We start from the raw sequence: 13,770 nt of genomic DNA on the forward strand, positions 1-13,770 counted from the left end.
CTAGCTATAGACATCTTCACCAGGCTACTGACAGAGGACTTCAAAGAGATCCCAAATAGGCAAAGATATGAGAATCTTACTCCTTTCCAAAGCTCGGCTCTTAATCAATTACAGAATTATACCGACATTGTAATAAAGGCAGCAGACAAGGGGGGCAACATCGTGATCTGGCCAACAGACCTATATGAAAAGAAGGCCCTGCAACAGCTTAGGGACAAGAATACTTATTCCAGGCTCCCCAGTAGTCCTCTGACCTCCTTTTCCCAAGAACTTCATAAATATTGTTGATGGCACATGAAAAGGGACTCATTGATAAAAAAAATTTTGAGGGTCTTTTTCGTCGGGTGCCCACATTTTACCTCTTACCATACAGACACCGTCAGCCCACCTAGGCGGCCGATTGTGTCCGGCATCGAGAGCCTTTGTAACCCCATATGTAAATATATCAATTACTATCTTAAACCTTTGTTGGAATGCGTGCCCTCATATCTCATTTACACAACGGACATTCTAAATGGGTTGATGGCATCTTTATGGAGTTTGAAATGCTCATGGCCACAGCTGATGTGGAGGCGCTGTATACCGACATCGGAAATGACCATGGACTGGTGGCTATCCGCTTCTTCCTCAGGATGAGCAGTCGAGATGGCGTTATGAATGATCTCATTTTAGAGCTGCTCCGCTTTGTCCTCACACATAACTTATTTGTATTGTATTAAATGAAATCTTTTAGCTGCAGTGGCATGGCACTGCGATGGGCATGGCCTGTGTGCCTTTGTACGCCAGTGTCTTTCTGGGGTATTGGTAGAAATTGGTCTTTGGTGACGGAGGCGCCCAAGCCAGCGCTCATGTGAAGTGCTGGCTCCACTTCATTGATGATATTTTGATTTTTTTTGTCAGGGCACAGCAGAGCAGCTTGACCATTTTATGATACATCTCAATAGCAAAATATTTAACATCAAGCTTAAGTACAAATCTAGTAACACTGGCATTGAATTTCTGAATGTTAAACTCACAGTGGACGCATGTGGCTTTGTGGAGACCGATATGTTCCACAAGGACAGTTCAGTGAACTCATTGCTACACGTGTCGTCAGCACATACTCCATCCACTATTCGCGCCATCCTACTGGTCAATTCCTGAGGATGAGTCGTATTTGCTCATCTGATGGTAAGTTTGAACAATGGTCAGCAGATCTCCGGTGCAGGTTTAGAGCACGTGGCTATAGTAACAGAGCCATAAAAAGAGAATACTTAAGGGAAAAGAATAAACCGAGTAACCATTTGTTCCCAGATTAGATTTATTAGAACATTCAATCATTCATGGTAATACATGAGAGGTATCCTCACAAAACATTGGCCCATTCTCTTCACAAACCCTGTTCTGGCTGGTGCATTATCTAGGGCACCTCTTATGACAGCCAAAAGGTCAAAAAACCTAAATGATTACCTCGTCAAAAGCCACTATGCAGCTAAGGTCCCGAATCCGTTTGGCTCAAGGGGTCCTAATCATGGTATCTTTTCTTGTGGCCACTGCCTGGCATGCGCCAATGTGCTACAATGTATCACCTTCCATTTATCGAATGGTAACAAAATCTATCCGATTAGACATTGCATCTCATGAGGTACATGCGGCTGTTAACAGAGTGCTGTATCCAAGCGTATTAATGGTAAGTTGAGTGGAAGGAAAAAAGGAAAAAGTGTGGTAGAAAAAGGTGCACAAGCAACCAAGAAAGCAACCGAGATAACTGCAACCTTGAAAGGATTGTTAAGAAAAGGCCATTTGAAAATTTGGGAGAGATTCACAAGGAGTGGACTGCTGCTTCAAGAGCCACCACACACAGATGTATCCAGGACATGGGTTAAGAGTTACACATTCCTTGTGTTAAACCACTCGTGACCAATAAACAACGCCAGAAGCATCTTACCTGGGCCAAGGAGAAAAAACTTGGCAGTTACTCAATGGTCCAAGGTGTTATTTTCAGATGAAAGTACATTTTGCATTTCATTTGGAAATCAAGCCCCCATAGTCTGGAGGAAAAGTGGAGAGGACACAATCCAGGCTGCTTGAGGTCTAGTTTGAAGTTTCCACAATCAGTGATGGTTTGGGGAGCCATGTCATCTGCTGGTGTAAATCCACTGTGTTTTGCACCCTTCCTGTAGTACTTCTCTCCTCTTTTTTTGATCCCCTCCTTGTTTTTATTATATTTAATTATGATTTTTTTCACTTTCACTTTTCAGTTATACCTTTTTGGATTGCGGACCACATGTTATCATCATCATTATCTTTGAATACATCCGGCCTGTCTATGAGGACCAATGACTATATCTTCTGCCTGTAGAAGCTGATTATATATATATATATGTATTATATTGTTATTTTTTATATGCATTTATACCATTAGATAGCAGTGGTCATTTAGTCTGTGTGATCTGACCTGTGATGCATTGTGCGCCTGTGCTGTATTCTCCTGTCTGTCTGCGTTGTCTGAAGGCATCCCTATGGTGCTCTGCGCATGGCTGGGAGCCATGATGAAGTGTCCCCGCTCCTCGTCATGCGCACCCTACTGGAAGCTATCCGGAGGTTGATTCAGACGGCGGGGCATCTGCGCCACTTACGTCATTGCGGTTCGCCTCATTTGGTCACATGCCTTGTGGCTGCCGGGATTTAAGGTCTTGGCAGCTCACAGGTGTATACTCCTTTCTGAAGAAGCGTGTTCACCACGCGAAACGCGCGTAATTGGTGGGGGTCTTTATTCCCCCTGGGCATTGCTGGCACTTTACTTTACTCAGTAACTTTTCTGACATTGGTATGTACTTTTGATTCTGTAATTGTTCAGTGTTGACTGTTTATACCTTTTGTACTATGTGGCCATAGTGGCAATTCTTTTGTCTGTTGATGTGTGTCATCATTGTATACCTGTACTCTATGTTGAACATATCAAATAGTCTGGTGTGCTGTGGTTAGTCACCAGCAATGGTGCAGTCTTACCTTTTATCTCACCTTTACTAATTGGATATAATAAAATGTTTTTTGATATTATACAACAGTTGTCCACTGTTTCTCCTTTCTTCATATGAGTGCATTTTGTAGGAGTTGCTGCACCTTTAGGGATCACTATATGTGCCTCCTTTTGGTGCTATATAGATATTAGTTGTCTACATGGATTTTGTTTTTCTTCCATTTATCAAACTCTGCCCGGATAGCGCTCCACAACTATTGTGCTGTGTGAATTGCTTCTCCAATGCATATTAATTTCAGCACTGCCTGACTGTGTTGAGTCCTGGCTGAGCTGTATGGAGGTGGGGAGATTCTCTCTGCACTCTTGAAATGTGTGATTCCTTAAGGGAGAAATTGTGGGAGCAGGTGGAGGCCCTGGAGGAGGTGGAAGAAGCAGAAGAGGAAGCGGTAGGTCTAGAGCAGGGTCTCAAACTCGGCTGGGTGTATGGGCCGCATAGAGGAAAAAAAATAATTTCGGGGGCCGCATTCTTTGCAGGAGAAAGTGACATTTTTATTCGTACCATATATAATATATATATTTTATATTTTTTTACACACCTTGGGATCACTGATTTTGAACATTTTCACTTGTTCATTATAGCAAACGTGCACATTCTTTGTTTAAATATAAACATTTTTTTTTTTTTTTACATATTATTCCTTTCTTGTAACTAATAGTCTTACAATTAGCACTATATAAAAATCTTGACCAACCTCTTTTGGTAATGTTCCCCATATTGTTGTAACGTGCCCATACTTGTCCCCTTGTAGTATTGTGCCCCATCCCACAGTATTGTGCTCATCCTTGTCCCCATCCTAAAGTAATGTTCCCCATCCTTGTCCCCATGTATAATGTGTTCATCCTTGTCCCCATCCTATAGTAATGTCCCCAATCTGTCGTAATGTGTCCATCCTTGTCCCCATCTTATAGTAATGTTCCCCATCCTTGTCCCCTTGTAGCAATGTCCCCATCCTATAGTACTGTCCCTATTCTATAGTAATGTGCCCATCCTTTAGTAATGTGCCAACCTTGTCCCCACCCTATAGTAATGTCCCCAGCATTATCCCCAATCTATAGTAATGTTTCCCATCCTTGTCCCCTTGTAGTAATGTCCCTATCCTACAGTAATGTGCCCATCCTAGTCCCCATCCTGTAGTAATGTCCCCATCCTACAGTAATGTGCCCATCTTGTCCCCATCCTGTAGTAATGTCCCCATCCTATAGTACTGTGCCCACCTTGTCCCCATCCTATAGTAATGTCTCCAGCCTTGTCCCCATTCTATAGTCATGTGCCCATCCTAGTCCCTATTCTATAGTCATGTGCCCATCCTAGTCCCTTTTCTATAGTCATGTGCCCATCCTAGTCCCCATCCTATAGTAATGTGCCCATCCTAGTCCCTATCTTATACAAAGCAATAAGGCCTGCGGAGACACCATCACATGTTTCTCAACGCTGGCAGGAAACTAGCCAGGTCTTTCACCGGGAAGGAACAACCACGGGAAGGGCAGTCTCCAGTCAAGGAGACCACCTATGCCAAACATGGTATCCATCCACAGACAGCCGTTTCGGGGTATTTGCCCCTCATCAGTGTGGAGTAGGAATCTGGCTAGTGGGACATTGCCTAGTAAAAGACTATGTGAGCAAGGATGGTTGACCTTAGGGAGATCAACATCCACCACTGCGGAGACACCATCACGTGTTTCTCAACGCAGTGATTCTAGAGCAATGCCCCCTGGGAAATATTCAAAGCAATAAGGCCTGCGGAGACACCATCACATGTTTCTCAACGCTGGCAGGAAACTAGCCAGGTCTTTCACCGGGAAGGAACAACCACGGGAAGGGCAGTCTCCAGTCAAGGAGACCACCTATGCCAAACATGGTATCCATCCACAGACAGCCGTTTCGGGGTATTTGCCCCTCATCAGTGTGGAGTAGGAATCTGGCTAGTGGGACATTGCCTAGTAAAAGACTATGTGAGCAAGGATGGTTGACCTTAGGGAGATCAACATCCACCACTGCGGAGACACCATCACGTGTTTCTCAACGCAGTGATTCTAGAGCAATGCCCCCTGGGAAATATTCAAAGCAATAAGGCCTGCGGAGACACCATCACATGTTTCTCAACGCTGGCAGGAAACTAGCCAGGTCTTTCACCGGGAAGGAACAACCACGGGAAGGGCAGTCTCCAGTCAAGGAGACCACCTATGCCAAACATGGTATCCATCCACAGACAGCCGTTTCGGGGTATTTGCCCCTCATCCTACTCCACACTGATGAGGGGCAAATACCCCGAAACGGCTGTCTGTGGATGGATACCATGTTTGGCATAGGTGGTCTCCTTGACTGGAGACTGCCCTTCCCGTGGTTGTTCCTTCCCGGTGAAAGACCTGGCTAGTTTCCTGCCAGCGTTGAGAAACATGTGATGGTGTCTCCGCAGGCCTTATTGCTTTGAATATTTCCCAGGGGGCATTGCTCTAGAATCACTGCGTTGAGAAACACGTGATGGTGTCTCCGCAGTGGTGGATGTTGATCTCCCTAAGGTCAACCATCCTTGCTCACATAGTCCCTATCTTATAGTAATGTGCCCATCCTAGTCCCTATTCTATAGTCATGTGCCCATCCTAGTCCCTATTTTATAGTCATGTGCCCATCTTAGTCCCTATCCTATAGTAATGTGCCCATCCTAGTCCTTATTCTATAGTCATATGCCCATCCTAGTCCCTATCCTATAGTCATGTGCGCATCCTAGTCCCTATCCTATAGTAATGTGCCCAGCCTTGTCCCCATTCTATAGTACTGTGCCCACCTTGTCCCCATCCTGTAGTAATGTCCCCAGCCTTGTCCCTATCAAATAGTAATGTGCCCATTCTAGTCCCTATCCTATAGTAATGTCCCCATACTTTATTAATAATGTCCCCATCCAATAGTACTGTGCCCATCCTTGTAATGTCCCCATCCTGTAGTAATGTCCCCAGCCTTATCCCCATCCCATAGTAATGAGCGCACTTTGTCTCCATCCTGTAGTAATGGGTCAGCAGCTCCCCTCACCTTCCACAGACGCCGGAGTGAAGCTGAGGGGAGTGGTCTGCGGACCCAGATCCACAGTGATTGGAGAGATCGGTCACAAGGCCGGTCTCTCCAATCAGAGCTGGGGGCGGGAGAAACACAGGTCACCCAGCTCCAGCCAATGATCAGGGCTACAGCTGCACTGACCATGGCTGGATTTCAATGTTTCAGCGATTTTCAATGGCTGAAACATTAGTGGCTGTGATTAACTGAGCGGCGTTCGTCAGCCAATCACAACCTCCGTAGGTCCAGGGAGGAGACACCACCCCTCCTGAGGTCCCCTCCTCCCCGAATCTAAGTTATTTGCAGCGATCGTAGCCACCGGGGCTGCGATTTTGCCATGACGTACTGGGTACATCATGGGTCCTTAAGTACCAGGGAGCCATAACGTACCCAGTATGTCATAGCTCGCTAAGGGGTTAACGTCCAACACACACACACACCCCATTCTTCTCACCTGTCCTGCGCTCCCTCGGCTGCCTCATCTCTGCTTCGTGCGGCCCCCAGGCCCGAGCCCCTGTTCACTATCGCGGCAGGTGCAGTGTCACTGTCAGTGATTTATGTCAGATGATTGTATTGCCGGCGCGAGAGCGCAGCGCCTGAAAAACATCTGACATAAAGTGTAGACAGTGGCTGCGGCCCCTGCATCTGCCGCGATAGTGAACAGGGGCACGGGCCTGGGGGCCGCACAAACTACCCTGAGGGGCCGCGTGTTTGAGACCCCTGGTCTAGAGGTTTGTCCCAAAATCCTTAGCGATTTCAAGACTTGTGAAGCAGCCCCTTGCCCATCTGCCCCCGCAGCCATCAGAGTAACCCAGTGCCCAGACAGCGAGATGTAATGCTCCTGGCCATGCTTGCTCGTCCAGGTGTCAGTGATGAAATGCACCCTGGGAGATACAGAATGTTTCAATGTAAAGGTAATGTTGTCTGCGACATGATGATGTAGCGCAGGCACAGCTTTATTAGAAAAGTAATGTCAACTGGGCAACTGGTACTGGTGGACTGCAACGACCATCAGGTTTCAGAAACTGTCTGAATCCACCAGGCGAAAAGGCAGCATTTCAGTAGCCAACAGTTTAGATATAAAACACCAAAAAAGGCTGCAATTCACATGCTTGTAATGTTGCATGTTTATTGAACAATTGTCACAGCTCAGTTTTTTTGGTGTTTTTTGTCTGTTATCTTGCTTTAATGCAAGTTGGGGGTGCAGCCCTCCTGATACTGAGGCTGAACAATTACCTGCGTCTCACTTTTTGCTGTGTATTTAATCTGGGACCCAGCTAACCACTTTACCATCCATATTGAAGTTTTGACATGACACAAGTCAGGTACAGAATATGTTTTTAACTTTAGTAGGTTAGGGACTGTCTCAGATGGGTACACCGTGACGAGGTGAGACAGCTTCTTACCTTTTTGCAAAAATGTATATACTAAGTACCCTGTTTATTAAGCACTTGCAATTTATTTATTTATAGTCAGGGTATTTTTTCTACAATTTTCTCCTTGTTTTTTTTTTTTTTTTTTTAACAGTTTAGATATGGTGAAGTTCAAGCGCTTCGCTTTGGCATGTGCATGAAGAAATGATCTTTTACGTGACCAAAACTGCGGGACCGAGGGCTGGCTGCTGTGCTGAGAGAGGGTGGAATAAGGTGTACACAACCGTCCAGTGGACTGTGACGAAGGTGTAGGCAGAGATGTAATGCTGAATTGAGAATCGTGGTGTGCTCAGTGTCTCACATGGGTCAAAAACACGAGGCACGGTCACTTCGATCACAGCTGACAGGCTCTCACTGACCCTGACTGTAGTGGGTAAACAAGTGGAGGTTCTGTGGTCAGAGACCTGTGTGAGAATAGTTTGACGGTGACACAGGCGGAGAAAGAAGCAGCAGACATTTTTGATTTGGCTGCCGTCGTTTGGTAGGCCTGGTAGTCTGCATTTTAGCACAGTAAGTTTCCCACACTATTGCATGTTGGTTGTGCATGTGACGTTTCATGCATGTAGTAGTGAAATTATTTGAAGTTTTCCCTCTACTGAGTTGTTGTTTACAACATTGGCAGATAACGAAAGTTGGGTAATTCTTTGCAGTCTGAAAAAAAGAACCAGGCTAGGCAACCCTATCTGAAAACTGCAGACCTGTGACTACTGCTGGCCACATACAGATTTGTGGGTGAGGATGCAGTGCTTCTCATGGTTGCATCACGACGTGTTTGTACGTAACATCCTCGTGTTCCTCCTCATCTGTTGAGCTACTAAGCTGCGTGCCACTGGGTTCACACCAAGCGGGATCTAGAACTTCTTCATGATACTCTATGTTGTCCCACTCCTCCTCCTCCTGACCTGGCATCACAGGACAGTACACGTGCGTTTCTGGTTCCTGAATCTTATCATCATCACCTCCACCCCCAGGGGTTAATGTCAGTTGACGAGGGTTTGGATTCTGCTCGGACCCTACTTCGTCCATGCCAGGATCCAACTGACAAAGATTTTGGGCATCGCCCATGCCCATGGGATAGAGTGCCTGAACAGCACTGCAGACTCGCCCATGTGTGGATCAGTACAATCAGTTTGACAGATGGAGATTTGTGACACGGGTGGAAACAAGTATAATTGGGTGGCACCTCTGAGGAATGAACTGTGTGTGATGTTGAGGTGCAGAAAGAGGAGGAGAGGCCACTTGATGCAGCGCTTGCCATTCACTCTAGCACATGCTGTTTATCAAGAAATCTAGTGGAGTAGGCTGTCCAGTAACGGAAGTTGTTCTCATTTCTCTTGGGATAGGATGAGGAGGTGTTTGCTAACTTGAGCTTTGACTAACAGAACTTCCCACACGTACACTTGCCTATTCACTCTTCCACCACAACCTTGTCGGGATTTACTACTCATGGTTGATGTACCTTTCCCATTTCAAACAGATGTTTCACAACACTACGATCACACCCGTCAGACACCTGGCACAAAATAAAATTTAGAACCTAGAAAAATACAGGGACTACCACTGATTAAAATTCTCAACTTTATTAATAGTTAAACATCAGAGTATTAACAAATTCCTTCTATACATAACATGCCCCTCATGGGGTATAGGGAATCTAGAACACACAGGCAAAATGTTATGAAAACACCATTATGGTGCTTGATATATAAAATTTTTGGGTGAGCTCACTCATGTCTGATGCATGTCTATTTTATACATTTTACTTGTTGTGAAACAAAAAATAACAAAAATTAAATAAAAAAATATTAAATTATTTGCATTCCATGCATAATATATAATATTCTAGATGAATTCACTTTTATCTGGTATATATACAGTACAGACCAAACGTTTCGACACACCTTCTCATTCAAAGAGTTTTCTTTACTTTCATGACTCTGAAAATTGTAGATTCACATTGAAGGCATCAAAACTATGAATTAACACATGTGGAATGAAATACTTAACAAAAAAGTGTGAAACAACTGAAAATATGTCTTATATTCTAGGTTCTTCAAAGTAGCCACCTTTTGCTTTGATAAATGATTTGCACACTTTCGGCATTCTCTTGATGAGCTTCAAGAGGTAGTCACCGGAAATGGTCTTCCAAAAGTCTTGAAGGAGTTCCCAGAGATGCTTAGCACTTGTTGGCCCTTTTGCCTTCACTCTGCGGTCCAGCTCACCCCAAACCATCTTGATTGGATTCAGGTCTGGTGACTGTGGAGGCCAGGTCATCTGGCGTAGCACCCCATCATTCTCCTTCTTAGTCAAATAGCCCTTACATAGCCTGGAGGTGTGTTTGTGGTGATTGTCCCGTTGAAAAATAAATGATGGTCCAGCTAAACGCAAACCGGATGGAATAGCATGCCGCTGCAAGATGCTGTGGTAGCCATGCTGGTTCAGTATGCCTTCAATTTTGATTAAATCCCCAAGAGTGTCACCAGCAAAGCACCCCCACACCATCATACCTCCTCATCCGTCCATCCGTTCACCTTTTCTGCGTTGCACAAAGACACGGTGGCTGGATCCAAAGATCTCAAATTTGGACTCATCAGACCAAATCACAGATTTCCACTGGTCTAATATCCATTCCTTGTGTTCTTTAGCCCAATCAAGTCTCTTCTGCGTGTTGCCTGTCCTTAGCAGTGGTTTCCTAGCAGCTATTTTACCATGAAGGCCTGCTGCACAAAGTCTCCTCTTAACAGTTGTTCTAGAGATGTGTCTGCTGCTAGAACTCTGTGTGGCATTGACCTGCTCTCTAATCTGAGCTGCTGTTAACCTGTGATTTCTGAGGCTGGTGTTTTGGATAAAGTTATCCTCTGCAGCAGAGGTGACTCTTGGTCTTCCTTTCCTGGTGCGGTCCTCATGTGAGCCAGTTTCTTTGTAGCGTTTGATGGTTTTTGCCACTGCACTTGGGGACACTTTCAAAGTTTTCCCAATTTTTCGGACTGATTAACCTTCAGTTCTTAAAGTAATGATGGCCACTCGTTTTTCTTTACTTAGAATTTGTATTATGGCAAGAAAAAAGCAGCTAACAGTCTATTCAGTAGGACTATCAGCTGTGTATCCACCAGACTTCTGCACAACACAACTGATGGTCCCAACCCCATTTATAAGGCAAGAAATCCCACTTATTAAACCTGACAGGGCACACCTGTGAAGTGAAAACCATTTCCGGTGACTACCTGTTGAAGCTCATCAAGAGAATGCCAAGAGTGTGCAAAGCAGTAATCAAAGCAAAAGATGGCTACTTTGAAGAACCTAGAATCTAAGACATATTTTCAGTTGTTTCACACTTTTTTGTTAAGTATTTCATTCCACATGTGTTAATTCATAGTTTTGATGCCTTCAATGTGAATCTACAATTTTCAGAGTCATGAAAATTAAGAAAACTCTTTGAAAGAGACGGTGTGTCCAAACTTTTGGTCTGTACTGTATATTATATATATTCTTTACTTTTTCCTTGTTATGCATACTGTGCATAATACAAAACATTTTAGGTGAGTTCAGTTATGTCTGATTCACATCTATTTTATACATTATTTACATTTTATACATTTTACTTATGTGAGAAGAAAAAGAAAATGAAAAAAAAACCAATACCTCAAAAAAAGAAAGCCACAACTAAAATAATATGAGGTAAAAAATTAATCTGCTTGCTGTGCATATTATATAAAATGTTAGGTGAGTTCACTTATGTCTAATGCATGTCTAATTTATAGATTTTACTTATTATGAGAAAAACATAAGTTACAGTATATAAACTTTGTGACCTAAATTTGCTCAGTGATATCATTTAATCCGTCAGGATGTAAGCTCTGAAATCTATAGATCCAATATGATTCTTGCGGTTTAATACCTTATTTCTATTCAATGCTTTCAATGGGAGTGACTGTTATGCAAAATGCTTTCCCATGTTTACCTGCCAAATGTCGGGAGAGGCTATGCTTCAAAAAGCCATTTTTAGCATTGTGTCGCTGGCCGTTCATATGTGTGGTGATTGTGTAGTTCAGCCTACATACTGCAGTCCACAATTGCAATTTGTGACATAAATGACATGATCACTATTACAAGAGAGCTGTTGTCTTATCTTTATCACTTCTCTGCTATTAGATCTAATTTCTCTTGCCCCATGGTTGATTATTGCGCAACAACAGCATTTTTTGGTTAACAATTTGAAACTCCTTCTGATTATTTTATTTCCATATCTCCTTCGGTGGAGTAGATTTTATCTTTCTTTTTTAATCTACTAGGTGCAACCAAGTTTTTCATTGTGCTCCCTCTACGAAACGTAATTCCTGGTTCATTGGGTAAAGTGTTTTTCAAAACTGGGTCTTTTAGCATATATTACTTGTTCATTCCATGTCTATGATGTCTAAGAAACCTATTATTCATCTCTATAATTTTGGACAAAGAAGTTATTACGTTCATTCATTTATTTATTTCTGTTTTTATTCTTTTTAGTAATTGCAATGACAGAGTGGTCATTCAAGCAGAGGTCGGGTCCAGGAGAGGTCGCAGTACATTTGGAAAATCCAGAGACGTGGTCCAAAAAGCAAGCCGAGGTCGGGTCCAGAAGAGGTAGCAATACATTATGAGAATCCAGAGACGTGGTCCAAAAAACAAGCCGAGGTCGTGCCTAGAAGAGGTAGCAATACATTATGAGAATCCAGAGACGTGGTCCAAAAAACAAGCCGAGGTCGGGTCCAGAAGAGGTTGCAATACATTAGGAGAATCCAGAGACGTGGTCCAAAAAACAAGCCGAGGTCGGGTCCAGAAGAGGTTGCAGTACAATAGGAGAATCCAGAGACGTGGTCCAAAAAACAAGCCGAGGTTGGGTTCAGAAGAGGTTGCAGTACATTAGGAGAATCCAGAGACGTGGTCCAAAAAACAAGCCGAGGTCGGGTCCAGAAGAGGTCGCAGTACAATAGGAGAATCCAGAGACGTGGTCCAAAAAACAAGCCGAGGTCATGTCTAGAAGAGGTTGCAGTACATTAGGAGAATCCAGAGACGTGGTCCAAAAAACAAGCCGAGGTCGGGTCCAGAAGAGGTAGCAGTACATTAGGAGAATCCAGAGACGTGGTCCAAAAAACAAGCCGAGGTCGGGTCCAGAAGAGGTGGCAGTACATTAGGAGAATCCAGAGACGTGGTCCAAAAAACAAGCCGAGGTCCGGTATGCCAGTAGAGTCAGACAAGGATGCAGGCACTAAACAAAGGCAAAAACAGGTGATGATTCAGGGGTGAGAAAATCAGGAGGAGAGAAACCAAGGTCAGTGCAGGTCAGAAAACAGAGATCACAAATACAGGCGCCCACATGCAAGAAGTGTGACCGACACCAGACTTGGGAAAGGTGAACACTAGAAAAGCAGAGCAATCACTGGAGAGTAACAACCCCTGAGTAATTCCACCCTTCCCAGAACCAGCATCTAACACAGAACATAACCAGACGGACAGCTCAGCCCCCCCAGGTACCAGAAACAGCAACATACAAGAGTCAGAGCAGTACAGAGTGGAGATCGTGACTCCGAGAAACATTTCTGGTGGAAGGTCCACCATGAATTAGATGAGCTGTGGCATCATGCCCCCACGCCTTTACCCCATCACTGCTCTGCCTTTTGTGTTGGTGCTGTCCGTAACCAAAATGCCAAAAGTTGACAATATCCACTAGGGATACAAAGGTACATGAAACCCAAAATATTGATAAAATTGTAATACTTTATTTTATTAAAAAGTGATAAGAAGAACAGACTAAAAATTAGCCAGATGTCATATGTAATGTAGACGTCAATATGGGATGATAACAGCAAGCGCCGACTCAAGTATTGTTTCACTTGTAGTACTACTGACTATTTAGCCCACTGAACACACTTATTCATTTACATTACTATTCTTTTACATGTGATGGTTAATTACAATATTTTACCATCATACGTCCCGATTTATGTGGGTACATGCTTTACCAAAAGTGCTAATTGTCCGGTGTTATTTTTCACTTAAAGTCATTATATTCAGCTATATAGACTCTTCATAAATCACTATTGATATCCGGTACGATGCTGCCCCCAGTGGACATCTGGCTAATGTTTAGTCTGTCTTTTTAACCACTGCTTAAAGAAGTTGTCCAGTTACCAAAACTGATTTTTTTTTTTTCTGATAAATCTTGCTAATATGTGCCCCTCAACACATCTATTATGTTTTTTCAGCAAAATTAGGTTTTATTGTGCACT

At 43.7% G+C, this 13,770-nt stretch overlaps 1 protein-coding gene across 1 annotated transcript in view; it reads right to left on the bottom strand.

The window, feature by feature from the left end:
- Positions 1–10,947: 10,947 nt before the first annotated feature.
- Positions 10,948–13,770, bottom strand: part of LOC142295899 (protein NipSnap homolog 3A-like) — a 78,132-nt gene continuing 75,309 nt past the window's right edge. The window contains exon 5 of the mRNA XM_075339019.1: positions 10,948–12,749. Within this exon, the coding sequence (XP_075195134.1) occupies positions 12,731–12,749 (19 nt within the window). The 3' untranslated portion in view covers positions 10,948–12,730. The remainder of the gene's footprint in view (positions 12,750–13,770) is intronic.

This window comes from Anomaloglossus baeobatrachus, chromosome 1 (genome assembly GCF_048569485.1).
Source record: "Anomaloglossus baeobatrachus isolate aAnoBae1 chromosome 1, aAnoBae1.hap1, whole genome shotgun sequence".
NCBI classification, from domain to species: Eukaryota; Metazoa; Chordata; class Amphibia; order Anura; family Aromobatidae; genus Anomaloglossus; species Anomaloglossus baeobatrachus.